This window comes from Lepisosteus oculatus, chromosome 27, assembly GCF_040954835.1.
Source record: "Lepisosteus oculatus isolate fLepOcu1 chromosome 27, fLepOcu1.hap2, whole genome shotgun sequence".
Lineage (NCBI taxonomy): Eukaryota > Metazoa > Chordata > Actinopteri > Semionotiformes > Lepisosteidae > Lepisosteus > Lepisosteus oculatus.
This window is the reverse complement of record NC_090722.1, coordinates 7,328,248-7,351,868: the sequence shown is the minus strand read 5'-3', so window position 1 is coordinate 7,351,868 and position 23,621 is coordinate 7,328,248. Positions and strand designations below refer to the sequence as shown.

At 61.4% G+C, this 23,621-nt stretch overlaps 1 protein-coding gene across 5 annotated transcripts in view; it reads left to right on the top strand.

Moving 5' to 3' along the window:
• Positions 1-23,310, top strand: part of LOC138225289 (zinc finger and BTB domain-containing protein 7B-like) — a 31,451-nt gene extending 8,141 nt beyond the window's left edge. For 2 of the 5 annotated variants that reach the window (XM_069185042.1, XM_069185043.1), the window contains 3 exons: positions 1,417-1,530; positions 18,826-20,030; positions 21,303-23,310. In XM_069185042.1, coding sequence (XP_069041143.1) covers positions 18,832-20,030; positions 21,303-21,768 — 1,665 coding nt within the window. In that variant the 5' untranslated portion in view covers positions 1,417-1,530; positions 18,826-18,831 and the 3' untranslated portion in view covers positions 21,769-23,310. The other 3 variants (XM_069185044.1, XM_069185040.1, XM_069185041.1) reach the window with 3 other exon arrangements.
• The last annotated feature ends 311 nt before the right edge of the window (positions 23,311-23,621 follow it).

The window sequence follows — 23,621 nt, the reverse complement described above, 5'->3', positions numbered from 1 at the left end:
GACAGCGCTGCTCTCCCTGCGCGCCTGTCTGTCCCTCAGACCCGCTGCCTCTCCCTGCTCAGCTGTTTGTCCCTCAGACCCGCTGCCTCTCCCTGCTCAGCTGTTTGTCCCTCAGACCCGCTGCCTCTCCCTGCGCGCCCGTCTGTCCCTCAGACCCGCTGCCTCTCCCCGCTCAGCTGTTTGTCCCTCAGACCCGCTGCCTCTCCCTGCTCAGCTGTTTGTCCCTCAGACCCGCTGCCTCTCCCTGCTCAGCTGTTTGTCCCTCAGACCCGCTGCCTCTCCCTGCGCGCCCGTCTGTCCCTCAGACCCGCTGCCTCTCCCTGCGCGCCCGTCTGTCCCTCAGACCCGCTGCCTCTCCCTGCGCGCCCGTCTGTCCCTCAGACCCGCTGCCTCTCCCTGCGCGCCCGTCTGTCCCTCAGACCCGCTGCCTCTCCCTGTGCGCCTGTCTGTCCCTCAGACCCGCTGCCTCTCCCTGTGCGCCTGTCTGTCCCTCAGACCCGCTGCCTCTCCCTGCGCGCCTGTCTGTCCCTCAGACCCGCTGCCTCTCCCTGCGCGCCTGTCTGTCCCTCAGACCCGCTGCCTCTCCCTGCGCGCCTGTCTGTCCCTCAGACCCGCTGCCTCTCCCTGCGCGCCTGTCTGTCCCTCAGACCCGCTGCCTCTCCCTGCGCGCCTGTCTATCCCTCAGACCCGCTGCCTCTCCCTGCTCAGCTGTCTGTCCCTCAGACCCGCTGCCTCTCCCTGCGCGCCTGTCTGTCCCTCAGACCCGCTGCCTCTCCCTGCGCGCCTGTCTGTCCCTCAGACCCGCTGCCTCTCCCTGCGCGCCTGTCTGTCCCTCAGACCCGCTGCCTCTCCTGTGTGTCCCTGCGCGCCCGTCTGTCCCTCAGACCCGCTGCCTCTCCCTGCGCGCCCGTCTGTCCCTCAGACCCGCTGCCTCTCCCTGCGCGCCCGTCTGTCCCTCCGACCCGCTGCCTCTCCCTGCGCGCCCGTCTGTCCCTCAGACCCGCTGCCTCTCCCTGCGCGCCTGTCTGTCCCTCAGCCTCCTCTATCTCTGGATGGTTCCTATACACATCTGGCTGGTGTGCACATTGTATCTGCTGCACGGGCAGCGTGTCCCTCGTCAGAAAGAAATCAAACTGTATTTGCCCATCTAGCCGCCAACGCCAGAGAAGTCTGCCTGCACTCACTTCATCACTGCTGGGCACCAGGGTCCGAGCAGGAGAGAGCCACCGCCTCCAGTTGAACCCGAGTCACCGGTTACCAGCCCGGGCTGGGCTCGGCAGGGGTGGGCTCCTTCCTCCTCTGCAGGGGGGGCTGTTCCAGCCCGCGGCGGGAGGGAGGGAGCGAGGGGCGCGGGGGCGTGGGGGAGGGACCCGGAGTCGTGTGTGACGCCTCTCTCTGTCTCCCCTCCCCTCCCAGCATCAGCAGGAGAACACACCCCCCCCGGGCGCGCTGCAGCCCCAGAGTCAGACACCTGCCTGTGAAGACGCAGAGACGCCGAGAGACACAGCCATCTCCCGCGGGGTGCCACAGGTACGGCCGCCGGCTCCTTCCCTCCGCTCCGCTCCGCGGCGCGGCGCGTGTGTGTGTGTGTGTGTGTGTGTGTGTGTGTGTGTGCGTGCGCGCGCGTGTGTGCATGTGTGTCCTCCCCTCACCGGCGGCGGGCAGGGAGAGCCGGGCGCAGCCGCTGGCGTGGCCTGTGCGTGTGTGTGTGTGTGTGTGTGCGCGCGCGCGTGCGCTCCGGCCCTGGGGGGGGGGGCGCACCGGGGACCAGATTGAGATCTGGGGCTTAAAACTGGGGAGGAGAGCCGAACTCGGGATAGACAGGGGCGCCTCCGTCTTCCGCCCTGGTTCTTGAACTCGATCTTGAGATGAGTGGCGTAGCTGCGGTGTGGGGCTCGCACACGTGTGTGTGTGTGTGGCTTCACCCTGTGTGTATACGGTCCTCTCGGCTCGTGCCCGGGGGTGTCTGAGCGGACTGTGGGTGTGAGGTCAGTGGAGGGCAGGGGGTCGATGCCGAGCTCGTGTCTGTCTGGGCCGGGCTGTGCTCGAAGCCTGCGGGGCTGGGATCAGTGTGTTTCTGATCCGCTGCCCCGTTAGCCCAAACGCTGCCCTGCTGCCCTGCCTTCTTGTGCACAGGCTGGGCCGAGCTCTGGTCAGCGCTGGCGGTCTCTGGCGCTCAGTAACTGCAGCGTTCAGGGGGCTGATTTGTGAACACACAAGTGCAGAGGGTGACATGATTGGTAATACAGCCTGCAGACATCAGGAGAGAGAAACACTGAGCCTGAAGCAGCTGCTCCTGAGAGAGACTGAGGGGTCTGTGTGGCTCCGTCTTCCAGACACAGTGGGGGACAGAGAGAAGAGAAACCGGGGTGTGGTGCTGTGTGACAGGTGTAGAGGCCTCTAGCACTGGGGACAGAAACGAGTGCCGAGGGGCCGGTGATACACAGGGGCGTGCGTTGAAATCTGAGAACCGGAGGCACTTCTTTACACAAAGGGTGGTGGGAGGCTGGAACAGGCTGCCCAGCCATGGTGTTGAAGCCGATGCTCTGAGACGGCTGGATGCGGTCTTTGGATCAGGCAGTCAATACGCACCACGCGAGCGAGACGGGCTGAATGGGCCCCTCTCGTCTGTGAGCTCTTTGATGTTGCGGATGAGCGCCGTTTCGTTTCGGCAGAGAGCTCTGCGGGGCCCTGTTCTGATCGCTGCCTCCTAAAGGCCGCGCGGACCCCAGAGCGCCCCGCCCAGAGGCCCGCGGCGGTTCTGGGACTGGCTCTCCCCCGCTGCCCGTCGGGAGAGCGGAGGTGTAGCCCTGGCGTCTCCCGCATCTGAGCCAGGCCTGTGCCGTCAGCCGCTCGTCTTTCAGGTTTATCCAGGAGGGGGTGCAGGGCTGGGCAGCCTTGTCAGATCGGGGTGGGGGGGGTAGGGAGGACCCACTGAGCCGCGGTGGTGCTGTTCCTCCTGGCGCACTCCCTGCACCCCGTTCTCCAGCTCTGGACCCCCGAGTAAGGAGGACGCGGGAAGCAGCCCGGTCTAAAGATCCCAGCGGACCCCGTATTTTAAACCGAGGCGGCGTGTTGGCTCAGGTTGGCCCGCGCCCACGCTGTGCCTGGGGCTGTTTCAGCTTGGAGCCAGCGACGCACTCGGATCCTGGATTGAATATTCCGAAGTTCAGGTGAACCTGGCACACGCCAGTGCCTGTTAGTCCTCGGTCTCTCTGCGCGGCCGAGACGGCTTGATCTCTGGGGGGACAGGCTCGAGTTCAGGGGTCTCTGGGGTGCCTTGATCTCGGGGGGCTCTGCTCTTTGGGGAGTCTCGATCTCGGGGGTTCTCATCGCTCTGGAGCACCTTGATCTCACGGGGGAGAATCTGCTGAGCCCGACCTGTCTCAGAGTGTGGGGGCTCTGTGTAGGTGGCGGTGCCTTGGATCTTAGGGGGTCCATGCAGATGAAGGCACTTTGATTTCGTGGGGGGGGGTCCGTAGGGGTTGTTCTGAGCTGCCTGTTTCTTGACTGCTGTGGTTCCTGAGCCCCACTCTGCCCTCCGTTCCAGTCTGAATCACCATGGTCTGCCATGACCTGCGTGACTGATGATGCAAAACTGCTAAATCCCGGAGTCTGGGCCAGGCCGGACTGGCCCACAGTGGGCCACAGAGGGGTCTGGGCCCAGCCAGAGCTTGGCTCAGAGGCCCCAGACTGAGGGACGACAGCGCAGCTAAATACAGTTCATGACGAACAGGTGGAGCTCCCAAGAGCTCTGAAGCTCTCTCCTTCTTTGCCAACGAAGGGAGACCAGCCCATCGCTGCCCCGCGCTGGAGCTGACCGCTCCGGCCTCTCCAGGGGCTCGTGGGAAGGCGGCTCAGAGTCCAGTTGCAGAGCCGGGCGGTGGTCCGCTCTGGGCTGTGCCGCTCTCTGGAGCGTCTGTGCTCAGCGTGCGTCTTCCGCTGCTCGGTAGGTACAAGTGATTGGGGGCTCCCCCCCACCACCCTCTGTGACCTGGGGAGCTCACTCTGCCCTCACCCCGACACGCAGGTGTAGCTCCGTGCCCTCCCTCCCGGCCCGATCAGCTCCGAGTGCCGCCTCTCTTTCCTGCATGGAGTTACTGGAAAGGTGGGAGGGGAGGGGAAACCGGCAATTCCCAGAAGTGTGGAGTCGGCGTGCGTGCGTGGCGGCGAGGCAGCGGGTGGGGGGGGGGAGGTGAGGGTGTTATCGCTCTTGTTGTCGCGCTGCTCGGCTCGATGACAAACATAGGAAAAATGCGGCCCGGCGGGGTCGGAGCGCCGAGCCGGAGCAGGAATCGGCGTTTTTCCGCCCCAGCGGGGTGGGGGGTTGCGGTGAGGATCGGGGTGATGTCACGTCCTGTAACGGCTCCTCTCCTCTCCCTGTGATCTCTGATCTCTTGATCTCTGATCTGTGTGCGGCGAGAGGCAGGGAGACGGGCGTCACGGCAACCTCTTTCCACCCGCGGCGGCCCTGACGTCTCTTGGCTCGCCCTCAAAGGTTAAGGGGTGACATTTAAGAACTCTGCACCCCACCCCCCCCCCCCTCAACCTCGGGTCTCCCTGTTCCAGACTCGCGCACTCGCGTGGAGGAGCAGTCTGTAGAATCCTCCGCCGGTCCGTAGACGTCCGATCTCTCGTGCGGAATGGAGCGGACGAAGCACAGAAATGCATCTTTTAATTCTGCTTCCCTCCTACTTGGTGTTGCTCTTACCTGGCTTGAAATCTCAGCCCCCTGATGTTGCTTCTGTATTAGGGCCCCGCAGCGGCCAGTAAGCCCTGGAGCGGACAGCGCACTGCTATGCTCTGGCCGTATCTCAGGTGATCCCTCGCCATGTTTTTGGCTGAGCTGGACTGGACTGGGCTAGGCTGAGTTGAGCTAAGTTGGGTTGGGCTGGGATGAGCTGAACTGGGCTAGGCTGGACGGGGGCTGGGCTAGGCTGAATTCAGCTGAGCTGAGCCAGGCTGGGCTGAGCCGAGCCAGGCTGGACTGGCCTGAGCTGAGCCAGGCTGGGCTGAACTGGGCTGAATTGAGCGGAGGCAGGCTGGGCAGCGTTCATCTTGTCGGTGATGTGAGCTATTTGTCTATGGTGTCTGTGATGGAGAGTGAGTTGGCGCTATGGTGCGGGTTTTAGCTTCTCGGTGCCGTTCGGTCTCCCGGAGTGCTGCGGGGACAGAGCGGCAGTGTTCAGGCCAGCGGCCTGGCTGTGTTTGTGCCCCCGGGCCGTGTGGGCCCCAGTCAGGGCAGCGGCGGCTCTGCTGGTGTCTGCGGTGAGGATTTGTTTTTCAAATACCTGATGTCATTGTGGTCGGCCAGGAGGGAGGCTGGCGCAGGCTGGTGGGGGCGGGGGGAGTCTCGGCTTCTTGCTTTTGTCGCTCGGTTCGGCGGCCGGCGGCTCTGACTGTGCGTCTGTCCACCAGACCGCGGGGGGGGGGGTCGGGGGGGCGTCTCCGTCTCTCACTATCATCGCGTTCAGTGGCCAAGCAGGCAAGCGGCCCTGACCACACGTCCATCTAACAGGCCGCAGGAAGTGGGGGGGCTCGTGCTCCCAGACGGGGGGCCGAAACAAGATGGCCTCTTGTGTTTCAGAGGCGACCCGGTGACAGACGCCATCTCGGACAGAGGCGCGGAGCCCAGAAACCCTACAGGCCCAGTCGGGCCCAGCCCGGAGGAAGGCTAAAGATCCGCAGGGCGGCTCTCGGGTTCGATGAACGCTAGGTGTATTTTCCACTTTCAGAATCTTCATTTGGTTTTGTGTGTGGAGTCTTTTCTTCAAAAGGCTGCGCTCAGACTAGAACAGCGATGATTCAGCGGTTCTGGGAATCACTCACACAGCTTTGCATAGACAGAAATTGAGTGTGTCTGTGAGGACAGAGGGTTTCTGGAAGCTGATAAAGTTTAACTGTTGATTTCTCCTGTCGGCACGGTTATTTCCCGTGTTCCTGTGGAAGAGATCGTTCATACGTCCTGCTCTGCTAGATCACCTCTTCCTGACTAATTATATATTTACTGTAAGCCTGCCACAGCACCCATTGGAAACAACATCTGTTTGTCAGCGTGGAACTATTTACCACGGACAAAGTTATTAAACAGCACACAGTCTGCCGAGTCTTGGGAGGTGGGCTTCTGGCTCGCTGGGCTGTCTGGAGCTTTGGAAGGTGGAAGCCATGAGTCATGTTTTGTCAAGTAATGATTAAAACTTTGTCGAGCCCCACAGAGTCCCTGTGTCTCACCCCTGACACAAAGGAGGGCTCCGGGCGCACAGACACTCTGATCTCTCAGTCAGTGACAAGAGGAGCCCGCGATCATAAACCACTCCATTAGCAAAAGTGACTCCGTGTGAAATACGTTGTCTCTTCGGGTTTACCTTTTCTGTCTCAAATTATTTCATGAACCTGCTCAATACTGGGACTCAGCTGTGTCTCCTGTCCAGTCAGGTGTGTGGCAGTGTTAATTCTGGGTGAGAGGAGAGGGACAGCAGTGTCTTCTGTCCAGTCAGGTGTGTGGCAGTGTTAATTCTGGGTGAGAGGAGAGGGACAGCAGTGTCTTCTGTCCAGTCAGGTGTGTGGCAGTGTTAATTCTGGGTGAGAGGAGAGGGACAGCAGTGTCTTCTGTCCAGTCAGGTGTGTGGCAGTGTTAATTCTGGGTGAGAGGAGAGGGACAGCAGTGTCTTCTGTCCAGTCAGGTATGTGGCAGTGTTAATTCTGGGTGAGAGGAGAGGGACAGCAGTGTCTCCTGTCCAGTCAGGTATGTGTCAGTGTGTGAATTCAGGGGCAGTGTGAGAGGAGAGGGACAGCAGTGTCTCTAGCAGTGTCTCCAGTCCAGTCAGGTGTGTGTCAGTGTGTGAATTCACACCGATAGTGAGAGAAGAGGGCACCTCTTTATACAAAGGGTGGTGGGAGTGTGGAGCAGGCCGCCTAGCCAAGCTATTAAAGCTGATGCCCTGGCTTCTTTCCAGATCCATCCTGTCAGGTGTCCCTCAGGCCAGCCCCTCCTCCGTGTTCCTCTCCAGAGTTTTCCCAAGGAGCCCGTACAAGTTAATGTGGGCGAATCCAGCAGAGAGAGGCCCGACCAGGACTTTGCCCTTAAACAGAATTTTCAGAAATGATCTTTTTTCTCTCCTGGGAGTCCAGAAAAAGAGGCGCAGTTCGGTCACTGGAGCCGGATCTCCGGCCTCAGCCCAAACCAGGCCCGCTCCCTCTCTCTGCCCGCCGGCAAACGGCTGCCGATTTTCCCAAACTCCTCTGAGCTCAGAATGGGGCGGCTGCTCCCCTGGCCTACGCACTGTCACTGGTGACGCGCCCGGCCTGCCGCCGGTGAGAAATCACCGCGTGAATTTCCAGGCACGGCTTCGCAGAAGCGATCCCGGCTCCGGCGCCGGCCGGCACCGAGGGAGGTGGTGGTGGTGGGGGGGGAGGGCGACGAGGAAGTCGGCGCTGTCGGTTTGCCCGTGGGCGGTTCCGTTCCGCAGCGCTACCTGTTCTCGTGCGAGCAGAGGAAGTCTCCTCCGCAGCGGGTTCGCAAAAAAACCCGCCAGCGAGGCAGAGAACGCACGGAGCTCGGGACGCGCTTTTCCGCTGAGTCAGGACGGCTCCGAGCGTGTGGCGGTCCGGAGGCCCGTGTGGCGAGTCCTGGGCTCCCCTCCAGGCTCGGCCCGGTCGGCACTGCGAGATCAACTCGCTCCCCCGAGTCCGAGAGAGACGTCTAGACCACCCCCCTCTCCCTCTCCCAGCCCCCGTTCAGAACCCCCCCCCCCGAACAGGACTGGACCTGGAGCCCCGCACACGCGCAAATCTAGGACTCTTTCCAGATCCTGGACTTCCTGGGCCCAGATCCGGACAGGCCAGTCCGGACTTCCTGGGTCCAAACCCAAACCTGGATCTGTACTGTTCTGTGCTTCAGACTGCTTGCAGTTCCTGGGCTCTTTCCAGACCCTGGCCTTCCTGGGCCAGGACTGGGTCAAATCCCTCAAACCACTTCCACCCCGTGGACTCCTGACGTACCGGCCTTCCTGGGCCAGAACCCGGGCTGGACTGGTCAGTCCTTGGAGCCGCCGGGCTGCAGGGCGTGTGATGATGTGATGATGATGAAGCCTGTGCACTTTAAAACTCCCTCTCTGGGTGCATCACCATTACTGGAGAACAGACGGCGACAGCGTGTTTTATTTTTTGTAGTTTTTGTGAACTTGTTCTGTTTCGGAGTTTTGATTTGAGGTTAGCGTAGGAAAATTCCAAGAAATATTCATGTTCCACCTTCTGTTCCTCCTAAGGCCTTTAAAAAAGCTGGCGGTTCTACAGAATTCCCGTCGGAAGACCAAAGGTGCTTGTCAGGGGCTGTACTGTGATCTCACTGGGCTTTACTGCTCTGTACTGTGCTTTTACCCTAATCTCACTGGGCTTTACTGCACTGGACTGTGCTTTTACCCTGATCTCACTGGGCTTCACTGCACCGGACAGTGCTTTTACCCTGATCTCACTGGGCTTTACTGCACTGGACAGTGCTTTTACCCTGATCTCACTGGGCTTCACTGCTCTGTACTGTGCTTTTACCCTGATCTCGCTGGGCTTCACTGCGAACTCTGGAATCTGACGGAGTAAACCAGGAGCTGCAGGCATGCCTCCTGGGTATTTACCCTGACGTCCTCTCTGACGAGGCAAGAGAGCCGGGTTTTTACCCTGTGGCCATTCCCTGGGTCAGATGAGTGGGCTGGGTTTTTCCCCCAGCGCCGTGCAAGCGAACTGATTCTCAGTCCCTCGGCAGCTTCCTGGAGACCGGCAGACCAGCAGTCGACTCGGCACGGACTTGAGAGGAAGGGGGGGGGGAGCTGAGGGTGGCGAGATTCTCTTTCTGTTCCGTCAGCCTCTTCATCTGATCGCAGCCAGAAAGAGATAACGCCCCGGTTTCCTGCCCTTGTCAGCGGTGATGTTACCCCGGGCTCTGTGTGCAGGAGGCCAAGCTGGGGGTGACATCGCAGCCTCTGATGTTCCGAACGGTGTCCAAGCACATGGCCTCCTCTGGGGATCTGGCCTGCCTGTAGAGTGAACTGCAGAGTTTCAGGGTGGGCAGGTATATCCCCCTCGTACTTTGCCTGAAAATCATTACCCTTGTTCTTTGGCTGGAGATTATACCCTAGGCGTATAGAAAAGAGGGAGATCGAATGCTGTGATGCTGTGTTGAGGAGCGATGCAGTGTGGCCTGTGCACTCTGTCCTCGTGCAGTGCTGAGGAGCGATGCAGTGTGGCCTGTGCAGTGCTGAGGAGCGATGCAGTGTGGCCTGTGCACTCTGTCCTCGTGTAGTGCTGAGGAGCGATGCATTGTGGCCTGTGCACTCTGTCCTCGTGTAGTGCTGAGGAGCGATGCAGTGTGGCCTGTGCACTCTGTCCTTGTGTAGTGCTGAGGAGCGATGCAGTGTGGCCTGTGCACTCTGTCCTCGTGCAGTGCTGAGGAGCGATGCAGTGTGGCCTGTGCACTCTGTCCTCGTGTAGTGCTGAGGAGCGATGCATTGTGGCCTGTGCACTCTGTCCTTGTGTAGTGCTGAGGAGCGATGCAGTGTGGCCTGTGCACTCTGTCCTCGTGCAGTGCTGAGGAGCGATGCAGTGTGGCCTGTGCACTCTGTCCTCGTGCAGTGCTGAGGAGCGATGCAGTGTGGCCTGTGCACTCTGTCCTCGTGCAGTGCTGAGGAGCGATGCAGTGTGGCCTGTGCACTGTCCTCGTGCAGCGCTGAGGAGCGATGCAGTGTGGCCTGTGCACTGTCCTCGTGCAGTGCTGAGGAGCGATGCAGTGTGGCCTGTGCACTCTGTCCTCGTGCAGTGCTGAGGAGCGATGCAGTGTGGCCTGTGCACTCTGTCCTCGTGCAGTGCTGAGGAGCGATGCAGTGTGGCCTGTGCACTCTGTCCTCGTGCAGTGCTGAGGAGCGATGCAGTGTGGCCTGTGCACTCTGTCCTCGTGCAGCGCTGAGGAGCGATGCAGTGTTGAGGAATGTTGATGCACGGCTGAGCAGCGATGCGGGGCTGAGGAACGATGCAGTGCTGAAGTGTGTTTGTTTAGAATGTAGGGCAGCTCCCTAAGCTCCCCTTTGAGGGAGGGGGGGGGTACTTCCTCTCCTGACCTGCCTTCTTGTCACACAGGAGGTCAGGAGGCAGAGACCTCTGAGAAACCTCTGAGACAGCAGCAGTGCTGAAATAACAAAGAGCTTTCGACTCCTACAGCCTGCTTCTTCATGTGTGACTTCCTCTCTGTACCGAGAGAGAGTGGGCTGTGGTGTTATACGAGCATTGGGGTTTCATCGCTGGGAGAGGACCGAGTGCACGTCTCTCTGAAGGTACAGTTCCTGTTGGGGGAAGGTCAGGGTAAGAGATCCAAGTGCCCCTCAGTGTCCAGCGCTGACCCCCAGTGTACTGCTAACCACCGCTGGCCGCTCCGAGATTTCTGATGATGACTTTCAAATCCCCCAAGAAACAGAGGTAAACTCCCTCACGCCTCCAAGAGCACTCACTCTCACACACGAGCAGTCTGCCACAGCGCCATCGGGAGAGCAGGGTCACTTACTCTCCAGTCTCGTTTCCACCCACGCCCAGCCTCGGCTTGGCCTGCCTGCATCCGTCTCTGGGTCCGCTTGGATCTCCTTGATCGTGCATGCTCCTCTGGTGCCCCTTAGGAAGGGGACAGGACCCCGAAAATCTCTCTCTCTCTCCCCCTTTTTCTCACTCGCCCAAGATTTGAAAATACCGTCCATCCATTTTCTAAACGGTTCAGAATCTCGGGGTCCCGGCAAGCAACAGGCGCAAGGCAGGACACACCCTGGATGGGATGCCAGTCCATCACGGGACAGAGCCAGACACGCACTCACGCCAGCGCCAGTTATTCCGTAAACCAGTAGACCTACCAGCATGCCTTCGAGCTGTGGGGGGAAACCGGGGCATCCGGCGAACACTGGGAGAACATACAAACTCCACACGGACAGCACTTCCGGAACTGAACCCTGGGCTCCACTATGAGGCAGCAGCGCTAACCACTGTGCCAGCATGCTGCCCATTCTAAAATACCAGTTGCCACTGTCCTGATGGCAGGTGTTTGTGGCCAGCTCATTTCTCTCGGTCGCCGGCGCGATCAGTGGGTGCGATTTTGATTATTTCAAGGCGAGGTGATATTACTCATTTATTCTAGAAGGAGATTGGTAGCCGGAAGATCTTCACTTTTGAAATTGCAGTGCTAAAGCAGATTCTAACACACGCAGCTTATTCAGTCAGGCTGGTGATCGGGAGCCTGGGCCGTACAGGTGTGACCAAAGGGGACTCCGGCTTTGCCCCGGCTGCTCGTTCGGAGGGGGTTTCGGGGTCCCCTGCGTGAGGACACTTTTCCCCAGCACTGCGAGCTGCTGCTGTTCTGCGTGCAGGAAAGCGCTGGTCGGGGAGAGAGGTAGTTTGTGCAGAGCTGCGTGCTGTCTTATCGCTGTGGGAGATCAGCCCCGGGTCTCTGCAGGCAGTGGGAGTTTACCAGCAGGGCGCGGACTGCTCCTCCTAGCCGAGTCTGTGGCTGCCGGTCCCTCCAGAACCGGGGACCGGTATCCACAGGGGCGAGACCCAGTGTGAAGGGCCTCGGACCGGATTTCTGAATCTCGGATCCGTTTTGAAATGCGATTGCGCGTCTGTGTGTATGTCTGTACGGTACATAGCAAACCTGTGTGTGTTTCATCATTGAAGCCAGAGAAATGTCAGTCCAGGAGGGGAGATGGAATTGGAAATTGAGAATTTTGGGGGGGGTTTCAAATCGCAAACCTTTGAGATGAGAACGTGTACAGTAGCATCTCTTTCTGAACCACGTTTCACAAGCCATCCAGTCTTGAGCTTTGTTTCCTGAAAGCTGCAGAGCTCAGCCTGACCTCTTTCACACTTGAGTGCTGATTTCTTTTCTGCTTTAAGCTGGGGGAGTCACAGACTTCAGTGCCAAGTCACCAGTACAGTCAGCCTCGAACCCAGCTGAGCAAGGCTCGGATCCGAGGGGCTCAGATCGTGGGGTGTGTACTGTAGGAGCAGGGGACCCCGAGATCGTAGAGTGTGTACCGTAGGAGCAGAGAAGTCACAGAATTCAGTGGCGTGTAACCACTGAATCAAGCTGAGCAGGGCTCTGATCTGAGGGGTGACAGAGGATCCAGACTCAGATTGTGAGGTCTGTACTGTAGGAGCAGGGGATCCCCAAGATTGTAGAGTGTGTACTGTAGGAGAGGGGTGCCCCATGATTGTCGAGTGTGTGCTGTATGTACTGTAGGAGCTGGGTACCCCAAGATGGCAGAGTGTAATTGCAGGCCATGTGCGAAGGGAGAAGAGGGAGGCAGACAAGGGGTGGAGCGCTGTGATCACACACACTCACACACACACACACGCGCGCACTCTTATCTCCCCACTTCCTCCGGCAGGCTCTCGGGCTCCCAGGCAGGCGTGCGTGGTGTGCAGCGCGCAGCGCTCGTGACCTCACCAGGCCTGTCCTTCCCCGAGACCTCGGCCCCCTGCTGCTCTTGGGGGGCTGGGTACCCACCTGCGACTGAGAGAGAGGATGTGCAGGTGTACCGAGTGGCCGAGACACCACTAGTTTTGGGGAGACAGAGGGGATTCAGAGCAGGGGGTTTTGACAGCTGTTGTAGGTTTATAGTGTGTTTATAGACAGATAGTGCGATTGTGTGATTGTCGATGGAGATGGATGTGCCAGGAGTAAAGATCCAGGTGAAAGGTAGTTGGGAGCTCGGGAGCCCTTCCTCTGCCTGCTCTGTTCCGGACAGGAGCACCGGGCAACTCGGGGAACAGGTGAGAGGCGAGGGGGTGGACGCTGTGTCCCGTGGGGAGAGGGGGTGGACGCTGTGTCCCGTGCGGAGAGGGGGTGGACGCTGTGTCCCGCGCGGGGAGGGGCTGGACGCTGTGTCCCGCGCGGGGAGGGGCTGGACGCTGTGTCCCGCGCGGGGAGGGGCTGGACGCTGTGTCCCGCGCGGGGAGGGGCTGGACGCTGTGTCCCGCGCGGGGAGGGGCTGGACGCTGTGTCCCGCGGGGGGAGGGGCTGGACGCTGTGTCCCGCGGGGGGAGGGGCTGGACGCTGTGTCCCGCGCGGGGAGGGGCTGGACGCTGTGTCCTGTCACTCGCGTGACGAGAATCCGAGCAGCCAGCGTCCCGGGAGCAGACTCGCGTGCACGCACAGGGGCATCCTCGCTGGACAGCTGGTCACCCTCCTGCACAGTCTGGGGGAACTGCGTGGCAGTGGGAAGGATCCCACGGAGCGCGCACTGTCCTTCTGTGTGGTGTCCTGTGCTGGAATGGAAGCCGGGAGTGGATCGGACTGCTGTGTACTAGAAGTCTGACAACACTGTAAAACCTGGAGTGGATCAGACTGCTGTGCCCTGGGAATGTGACAACACCGTAAAAACCAGGAGTGGATCAGACTGCTGTGCACTGGGAATGTGACAACACCGTAAAAACCAGGAGTGGATCAGACGGCTGTGCCCTGGGAATCTGACAACACCGTAAAAACCAGGAGTGGGTCAGACTGCTGTGCACTGGGAATCTGACAACACCGTAAAAACCAGGAGTGGATCAGACTGCTGTGCCCTGGGAATGTGACAACACCGTAAAAACCAGGAGTGGAATCAAGACTGCTGTGCCCTGGGAGGCTGGGTGCCCGACCTGTTTCAACCCCTGCCGCTCACAGCAGCGGTGAAAGAAGAAAGTCCAGAGCGAGCTGGTCAGCGCGGGTCTAATCCGAGCCCCGGAGCAGGGAGGAGGGCGGTGGGAAGAACCGGAAGGGCAGGATCCGGGAGGACTGGGTGCTCCAGGGTTGCCGGGTCCTCTCTGGCCGCCAGGTGCGCGCCCCGACTCCGCCGGCTTCGCTGGAACTGAAACTCGGCGCGTCAGCAGGGAGGGTGCTGAGGCAGCAGCCGGGGACAGAAACTTCGCCCACCTCCTTTCAGACAAAACAACTGCGAGAGAGAGAGAGAGAGACGAGCTCAGCAGCGTCTGGACAGAAAACAGCACCGTGCTATCGGAGCGATCGCTTCCTCTGTGCGACAGCCTGGTAACTATCGTCTCCGCCAAAATCTGCGAACCCCAGTCCGGGCGCTGTAGACATGCAGGGGGAAGGAGAGCAGCAGGGGACGTGAGCTCACTCCGCCGTCCCGCTCGAGACCCTTCCACCAAACGACGCCGTTGTTTTCACACCCTACTAAACCCTGCGCAGACGGGGGCACCCGAAAGCGTGCTGCTCGCTGATCCTGTCGTTTCAGGGGGACGGATGGGTTAGGACACAGGGACTTGGTTGTCCGTGGTCGAGGGCGTGCCGGTGCCTTTGGTTTCACAAAAAACAAAACACACCAACAGCCCTAAATAATTCTCGCGCTTGCTGTGCCACCCACGTGCCATTGAAAAGCTTCCTTTGCTCTGTTCCTGGAGGAGGGTTCGCGAACGTCGTGACAGCTGTGGAGTTGCACATCGGGCTCTGACCCTGTAGGGCCTGCGGCTCTCACTCTCGTCTGTCTGGGGGGGGTTTGGGGTCAGAACCCGAGACTGCGCGAGGACGGGCACAGCGACCGCAGGACAGCAGGACAGCAGGACAGCAGGACAGCAGGCAAGCGTTCAGAGGAGGGCCGCGGATGTCTAAGGCCGTGCAGCCCTGAAGGAAAGGTTTTCAATGTTAAGAAAACGTTTTGATTTTTTTTAAAAACGAGATATCGTAAGTCAAACATATATTTGACTCACAGCCATGCAGCAGTTTCGGGGACACAGGATTTTGGGAACTAAAAGCAACAGGACGATGGATCAGGGGGACCCGCGGACGAGCGCAGGGCTGGGGGAAACTCCGTTTCCTTCAGCACATCTGGGCAAAGGCCTCAGCATTGACAGGCTGGGTCAGAGGGCGGGTTCTGGTTCTGGTGGCTCCCCAGCCTCTGCAGGAAGAGCCCCCTCAGGTCCTGCATCGTGCTTGGGCTCGGCTCAGGGGCAGGTGTCAGGCGGACAGGCGGACACCCCTCAGCGTGGCTGGAGGGGAGGGGAGGGGGGGTTAGAGACAGGCCTGAGGGCTGCCGGTGGTGGTGGTGGTGGTGGTGCTGGGGGTGTTGGCCAACCAGATTTTCTGAAGACTGTTTCCCAGACACCGTGTGCGTGTGAGCGAGAGAAAGAGAGAGAGAGTGCACCATCACCATGTTTCTGAAAGATGAGAATCGACTGAAACCCCCAGCCTACACACTTCTAAATACAGAAGCTCAGCCAGAAACCAAGGAGGCCTTAACATTTCGCTCCAGAGTGCGTGCGCGTGCAGGAAGACAAGGCAGGGCGCAGAGCACGCCAGGGTGGCGGTTCTCTCTGAGCTTCGCCGTTTCCAGTCAGCGCTCTCTCTGGGCGCGTGGGCGGCGGGAGCCATCGAGCCCAACGGATCTGCGACTCCTCCGATCCGCCGCCTTTCCGGGCAGAAGACTAGGGCCTCGGAATTCCAGCCCCGGGGAGGGGCGCTCCGGAGAGCCGTCGGGGACATCGCGATCGCCCGCTCAGAAGCGCGCCTACGGCCGAGCCCTCTGGAGAGGAGACGAGCCCGCTTCCTTGGCGTCTTCTCGAGCGTCTGTTTGAAGCAAGCCGCAGAGCGCGCCGCCACCCCAGCAGCTCCGGGCCAGACCCGCACGCCCGCCTTCGGTCTGATACTCGCGCTCGACATTGTAAATATCCAGTTCCTCCCTCCGTCGCCATGGGCTTTTCCTCGGGCTAAACCGTTCGGACAAAACCCGGACACCGAAAACGGTCGGTGTCCTTACTGCTCTCCTGCCAGACCTGAACACCTCTTGAGCCCGTCGGGAAACTCGAACGCTTGTGACGGGAGGACCAGATCGCGTCAGGCTCTCGAACCCCTTGGCGTGCCTCCTCAGAGACGGTTAAAGAACCCCGGTGTGCTGGCGTGCCGGCGGAGAAGACTCAGCTCCTTCCTGTCGGGCCCTGAGCTTCACTCTTTTCATTTCGCCGCAGCTCCTGTCTCGTCTTTCCCCGACGGGAGCTGGAGGAGCCATTTCTTAAAGAAAAAAAAGAACCATTTCAGCAGAAATGAAAATGTGCCGCCCTGCCGGTCTGGGGTGCCTTGCAGACCCTGTACTGCTGTCGGGGGCCCGGTCCGGCCCGGTTCAGCCCGCCCTGCGGTGTCGGTTCAGTGGAGCTGCAGGACCTGTAGCGTCACGGCCCGCCGGGCCCAAATTCTGTTTCTCATGGCTCAGAGCTGGATCGCAGAACCAGGCCGGTTCTGCAGAAGGCTCCCAGCGGGCCTGGGCCTGTGTTAGACAGCGGGTTGGGTTCGAGGCTCGTCTGGGGTACTGCAGTGCACGGGGGGGGGGGAGAGATTGTGGGCGAACCGGGGAGCTTGGGAAATTGGTGAGGGGGGTAGGAGTGGGACCTGTCGTCTTCGTCAGGTTGAACCACTTTTTTTTTTCTTAAAAACAGGAAGAGACGGTGAGAGAGGAAGACAGCAGAGAGAGAAAGAGAGAGAGAGAGAGAGAGAGGGAGAGAGAGCGAGCGAGCGAACGCACGCACAGAGTCAAGAGAGCGAGAGAGAGTGGAGGAGAGGAAGAGGTCGAAGGACAAAGAGCTGTCCCGGGGCTCGGTCGCGGCGGCGGATGAGCTGTCAGAGGAGGGAAGAAAGTAGAGATCCGCGGCGGGGTGTCGGGTTCGAATGGCCGAGGGTGTCGCGATACGGACAGGCTCAGAGGGTCACCGGGCTTCACCCCAGACCTGGCTGAGAGTGGCCAAGGTATGGTGGAACTGGGTGGGACGGGCCTGGCCGGGCCTGGGGGACAGAGGCGGGGTCGTGACGCTGTGTGTGTGTGTGTGTGTGAGGCTGGGGGAGCAGAGCAGTTAAACCACACTCTGGAGTACCGTCTCAGTGCCCTACACGGGCTGAGGGTTCAAGGGTTCAACAGTTCTTTCATCTCCCTGGCCAGGAAACCTTCCCACGATCCTTCAGTCCGCTGCCCGCTGCCCGCCTGCGTCGCTCGGCAGCCCGTCACTGACCTGCTGCCTCTGCTGGGCCTCGCCGGATCGTTCCCCCCATCTGGGGAACGTGGCTGGCACCCTGTTTCCTCTTCATCTTCCGATCCCCTCCGGATCCAGAACGTCGGCTCCCTGTGCCGTCGTACGCCCGCGCGGTTTTCCTGCTGGAAAGGACTGCGCCTCCGCGGTCTCTTTCTTTCCTCTCTTATTTTGGCTCCTTTGAGTCGGCGTCGAAGCGACCGGAGAAAAAGGTTGTGCCCTCTCCAGGGCGCGGGGACGGCGCTCGCTGGCTCCTGTGGTTGGGGTTGCGGTTTGATCGCTTCAGAGGGCCGCTGGGACAGAAGGGACAGAATGGGGATACAGTCGGGCAGCGGGGTGGGGATACAGTTAGCAAGACAAGGACACAGTCGGGGAGCGGGACAGGTAGGAAGACATCAATGTGGACACAGACAGCAGTTTAGTGCAATTGTTGAGCGGTGTGTGCTGCTGTACGGTTATTTAGCAGTGTGCGGTGCTGTATGGTTGTTGAAGGCTGTGCGGTGCTGTACGGTTCAGTGCAGTTCTTAACTGCCTCTCTAACCAGTCTGTAGGTGTGTGTGTGAGGGAGCTCCTGGCCTGTCATTGAGCCGGTTCGTCAGGTCTGAAGAATGTGCTGATTGTCATGCAGTCCCCCAGGGTGATAGTGGGGAATTGTGGGACAGGCAGGTGGTCAGGAGTGACTAGGCGAGGTGTTCTCGGGTCTGCTGGGCTGAGCAGGCAGAGACAAACGTACCGCAGCCTCAGGGGGACACGCCACACTGCCAGTGCCCCTGGCTTGTTGCCTTACCGTGTGGGAGTTTGCAGTCAAAACATTTTTCCTCCTCTTCCATCCAGTTTGAGATGGATCTGACTGCTGTGCTTTGGGAGTCTGGTGTCTTTCCTGGAAAGTCTGGTGGGGGGCGCGTGCCAGCCCCCCCAGGAATATCCAACCGGCAGATGGAGCAACTGGGCCTGCCTCGCGCTCCGGGGTTTGTTTGTTTTTTTCGGAAACGAGCCGCAGCTCCGAGGTCTCGGCTCATGGCGTCTTTGGAAACGCCGTCCGTGACGCACCGGCCTGACTTTCCGGTCTCGTCTTCAGCCTCCGCGCGGCGGAGTCGCGCCGTCCCGCATCTTGCTCTACAGGAAGGCCGACGCGTTTCTCTGCGAGAGCCGAGCGGAGAGAAAGGAAGGTCGATGAGCTCAGCAGTTGGCCGTTATCTGCTGGAGAGGGGGAGAGATCTCCCGGCCGCCGCGCCGCGGAGTCGCAGCCGGCCCGCGAGAGGCGTCCGCGCGGGGCTAACCGCCAGAGCCTCGGCAGATGCTGCCGATAAGGGTGTGTGATGCAATGGAAAAAGAGAAAAGAACGAGCTGAGACAATGGCAAAAAACCACGACCAAAAAAAGACAAACGCGTTCTCTTTCGTGGCTGTCGGGAGAGCGGGGCGCGGAGGCCCAGGTGAGGGGGCGCCTCCCTCTCTCTGCTCGAGAAAAGCCGGGAGCGTCGGGCCCACGCGCCCCCCGGTTCTGCGCCCCTGGCCGGAGTCCTGGTCCCGCGGGTGACCCTGTCCCGGCCCCGAGTGTGTGATGACGGCAGGCAGCTTGTTCTCCCACGGGCCGGGCTGGGTGGGCACGTAGCTCAGGCGTTCGCTAGCCACACTGGGGTCTCGGGCAAGAACCAGGCGTGAGGCGTCTTAGATTAGAGCATCGTGGGAAGAGTCGTGCCGCCGGGGCTCGATTCGCCCCCCCCCCACCACCACGGCACCTAACGTCTGCCCTCTGTCCCCCCCCCCCCCCGGCTGTCGGGATGCAGGTTGCCATGGGGACAGCGGAGGACGGCCTGATCGGGATCCCCTTCCCGGACCACAGCAGCGACATCCTGTGCTGCCTGAACGAGCAGAGGCGCTCCGGCCTGCTGTGCGACGTCACCATCAAGACGCAGGGCCTGGAGTACCGCACGCACCGCGCCGTGCTGGCCGCCGTCAGCCAGTACTTCCGCAAGCTCTTCACGGGCGGCGGCGGCGGGGGCCCGGCGGCCGACCCCGGCGGGGGCCCCGGGGTGGGGGCGGGGTGCAGCGTGTGCCAGCTGGACTGCGTGCACCCCGAGGCGCTGGCCGCCCTGCTGGAGTTCGCCTACACCGCCACGCTGACCATCCGCAGCTCGGGCATGCGGGAGGTGCTGAGGGCCGCCCGGCTGCTGGAGATCCAGTGCGTGACGGACGCCTGCCTGGACATCCTGCGGAGCAGCGGGCGGGAGGAGGAGGAGGAGGAGGAAGGGGGGGTGGAGGAGGAGATGGAGGAGGAAGAGGAGCTGCTGCAGCTGCAGCAGCAGCAGCAGCAGCAGGAGGAAGAGGAGGAGGAGGAAGAGGAGGACGTGGACGGAGAGGACCAGGAGGAAGAGGAGGAGAGGGAGGCGCGGCCGGAGCTGGGCCGCCGGGGGGCGGGGCGGTACCTGCTCCATCCGCGGGAGCCCCCCCTCTCGCTGCTGGCGTGCAACGGCGCCCCGTCCCCCCCCGCCCTGCACGAGCCGGGGCCCGTTTCCATGGTGATCCGCAGCGCAGGGCGCGACAGCCCGCGCCGGCCCCGCAAGAGGGCCCGGAGGCCCCCGCTGCAGCCCCGGCCCCCCCCTGCCCTCCCCGACCTGCCGCTGGACTACCGGCTGCGCACGGCCGAGGAGCCCCTCGAGATGGGCTGGAGGGGGGCGAACGGCACCCCGCCCTGGGCCAGCAGGGGGCACTACGTCCCGTGCCCGCCAGAGGACCGCCTGTCGGAGGAGGAAGGGGCGGAGGGGGAGGCCGCAGCCCCCCGAGCCGGAGTCCTGGTGCTGGAGCCCTCCCCGTCGGCCAGCCCGCCCCTCTCGGAGAAGCCCGGCGGGCGGAAGAGGAAGTCGCAGACGCCGCAGCAGTGCCCCGTGTGCCAGAAGATCATCCACGGCGCCGGCAAGCTGCCGCGGCACATGAGGACCCACACCGGGGAGAAGCCCTTCCAGTGCAGCACCTGCGGAGTGCGCTTCACACGGTAACACACTCCCTTCCCACACTGTCCCGCAAAACAGTTCACATCCCCACAGGCGAGGGGGCTCGCAGGTGATGGGGCTGACGGGTGAGGGAGTTGACTGGCGAGGCGATGGGAGCTGACAGGCGAGGGAGTTGGGAGCTGATGGGCGAGGGAGCTGACAGGTGAGGGGAGCTGACGGGTGAGGGAGTTGACTGGCGAGGCGATGGGAGCTGATGGGTGAGGGAGCCGACAGGTGAGGGGAGCTGACAGGCGAGGGAGTTGGGAGCTGATGGGCGAGGGAGCTGACAGGTGATGGGGGTGACAGGCGAGGGAGCAGACAGGAGAGGGGAGCAGACAAGTGACGGGCTAACAGGCATGGGAACTGACAGGTGAAGGAGCTGACGGGCCAGGGGGGCTGACCGGTGAAGGAGCTGACGGGCCAGGGGGCTGACGGATGACGGGCCAGGGGGGCTGACAGGTGATGGAGCTGACGGATGACGGGCCAGGGGTGCTGACCGGTGAAGGAGCTGACGGGCCAGGGGGCTGACGGATGACGGGCCAGGGGGCTGACAGGTGATGGAGCTGACGGATGACGGGCCAGGGGTGCTGACAGGTGACGGAGCTGACGGGCCAGGGGGCTGACAGGTGATGGAGCTGACGGATGACGGGCCAGGGGGCTGACAGGTGATGGAGCTGACGGATGACGGGCCAGGGGGGCTGACAGGTGAAGGAGCTGACGGGCCAGGGGGCTGACAGGTGATGGAGCTGACGGATGACGGGCCAGGGGTGCTGACAGGTGAAGGAGCTGACGGGCCAGGGGGCTGACAGGTGAAGGAGCTGACGGGCCAGGGGGCTGACAGGTGATGGAGCTGACGGATGACGGGCCAGGGGGCTGACAGGTGATGGAGCTGACGGATGACGGGCCAGGGGGGCTGACAGGTGAAGGAGCTGACGGGCCAGGGGGCTGACAGGTGACGGAGCTGACGGATGACGGGCCAGGGGTGCTGACAGGTGAAGGAGCTGACGGGCCAGGGGGCTGACAGGTGAAGGAGCTGACGGGCCAGGGGGCTGACGGATGACGGGCCAGGGGGGCTGACAGGTGACGGAGCTGACGGGCCAGGGGGGCTGACAGGTGACGGAGCTGACGGGCCAGGGGGGCTGACAGGTGAAGGAGCTGACGGGCCAGGGGGCTGACAGGTGATGGAGCTGACGGATGACGGGCTGGGGGGGCTGACAGGTGACAGAAGTGACAGCTCCAGGAGCTCACGGCCGTCTTTGCCCGTCTCCCCGCAGCAATGACAAGCTGAAGATCCACATGCGCAAGCACACGGGCGAGCGCCCGTACAGCTGCCCGCACTGCCCGGCCCGCTTCCTGCACAGCTACGACCTGAAGAACCACCTGTCCCTGCACAGCGGCGACCGGCCCTTCGAGTGCCCGCTGTGCCACAAGGCCTTCGCCCGCGACGACCACCTGCAGCGGCACCTCAAGGGCCAGAACTGCCTGGAGGTGCGCACCCGCCGGCCACGCCGCGGGCCCGGAGACCCCGCCCTCCCGCTGGAGCCCGGGCTGGCTCCCCCGCTGATGGCCCCCCACCCACTCCTGTACGGCCGGCCCGACAGCCCGCCCCTCTCCCTCCTGGGGCGCCACTCCTACGGCGGCTTCTTCTGGGGGAGGGGGGCCGAGTCCACGACCCCCCCCTCGCCGGCCGCCGACGGCCCCCCCTCCTGGGAAGGCCGAGACTCCTCCGAGGAGCTGTGACCCCCCCCCCGTCTCCGTGGCGCTGAGGGGCTAAGGGGGGCCCCACTCAGGGAAAGACGGGGTACCTGAGACTGTGCCGCAGTCGTCACCTGGGCCGGCTCTGTGTTGTTTGCAGCTTGGTTTCTTTGCTTTGTTCGAATTCTTCTGAACCTAATTACTGCAAGGATCATGGTTTTGGTTTAGAAAATGGCAATAATATCGTTCTCTTTGTTGTTTTTTTTTATTTTTGGAGTTTAGGTTTAAGGTACAGGGGTACAGGAGGGGGTGTCTGCCATCACTATGCAAAACAGTTAGAACCCCCCCCCAAAAGCCAGCGGCGGGAGAGAAGGGGAGCCTGGTGCCCCCTCTCTCCTGCGGGGCTGCAGACCAGCGGGCTCTCCTCTTGGGGTCCTCTGTTGGGCCTGCTGGCGGTGCTCCTGTCTGCTGGTGTCGCAGGGCGAAGGGGTCCCCAGCACTCTGCTCTGCAGGTGCGCCTGGACGATCGCTGTGTCCCGGGTGGGGACGTGGGACTTCAGGGGACACAGACCTTCTGTCCTGTTGAAAGAAATCGCTTTGCTCCGGTTGCACACGCTTGGTGCTCATAGTGAAGCAAAAGCAGAGACCGCCACCTGCTGTCCAAACTGTGATATTACATACGGTTCTGTCTGTGAGCATCTCGGCACATCTCAAAGGCACTATAGTTTAAACACCAAAGTGATGAGCTGAAAATAGCTGTTTACTAGATTTCCTTTTCACAAACCTACAGTCCAGGTGTTCCTCAGACCAGGGTTCAAGGGTAAATATTGCATTATACAACTTTAAGTATCCTGCAGTCCTTCTCCTATGCAATTGCTCTGATACTTACGTTAAAGGACCAAAATGGCCAGCTGGATTTTCCCCAGTTCCAGGCTGGGATTCTCCTGCTTAAACAGGCGGCCGAGGTTTCAGGCAGTTCAGGACCAATCAACCAGACGATCAATAATTCAGTCCCACCAGCTCTCGGATAACAGAGGACTGCAGGATCAATGAATGAATGAATGTACACAAGTTCACAAGTACCTGTCTGTAAATAATTCACAGATATTTGCACTTAGCTCAGACGAGGGGAGGGGGGGGGAAACTTGAAAGCACCTCTGTGCAATAAGAGCGCGCGTTCTGTGTGCGCCGGGGGCCTGTCCACAGCCGGCAGAGGGCTCGAACCCGTGTCTGAACAGGACAGCCGGGCAAGCCCGAGGAGGCGGGGGGGATAACTCCCAAGCGCAAATCAAATTCTGGACTCGATTTCCAATTCGCCGCGCGCCTGTGGTTCTGGGAGAGCCCCCGCGCACGCCCCGAACGCCAGCGCCCCCTGGCGGTCGCTCCGACAAGGGACGCTCACCTGAGAACGGCCAAGTGAGAACGGTCTTCTCCTTCGTCTTCTGATGCCTTTAAGGAAAGGGCCCTCCTGTGCCGCGGTGCACAGTCCGTTACGCCCGGGTAGTTCTCCAGCAGGGCGGCGCTGCTGCAGGCTACAGGCTTGGCAGCTGGCTGCCGTGTCTCCGGAGGGCCTGTGTGTTGGTGTGTGTTGGGTGGGTGGGTGGGTGGGTGTGGTGTGGGTGTAGGGGAAGGATTTCTTGAACAGAAGGCTGTAAATGAGACTCTCGCTGGCTGTCCCTGTTAGTCGCTTTTCCTGTTCGGACACAAGTCCCAGTCTTTTCACTCCCACAATCCCACTACCCCAACTCCTGCACTCCCACATTCCCACTACCCCAACTCCTGCACTCCCACTACCCCAACTCCTGCACTCCCACAATCCCACTACCCCAACTCCTGCACTCCCACATTCCCACTACCCCAACTCCTGCACTCCCACAATCCCAGCTCCCACATTCCCA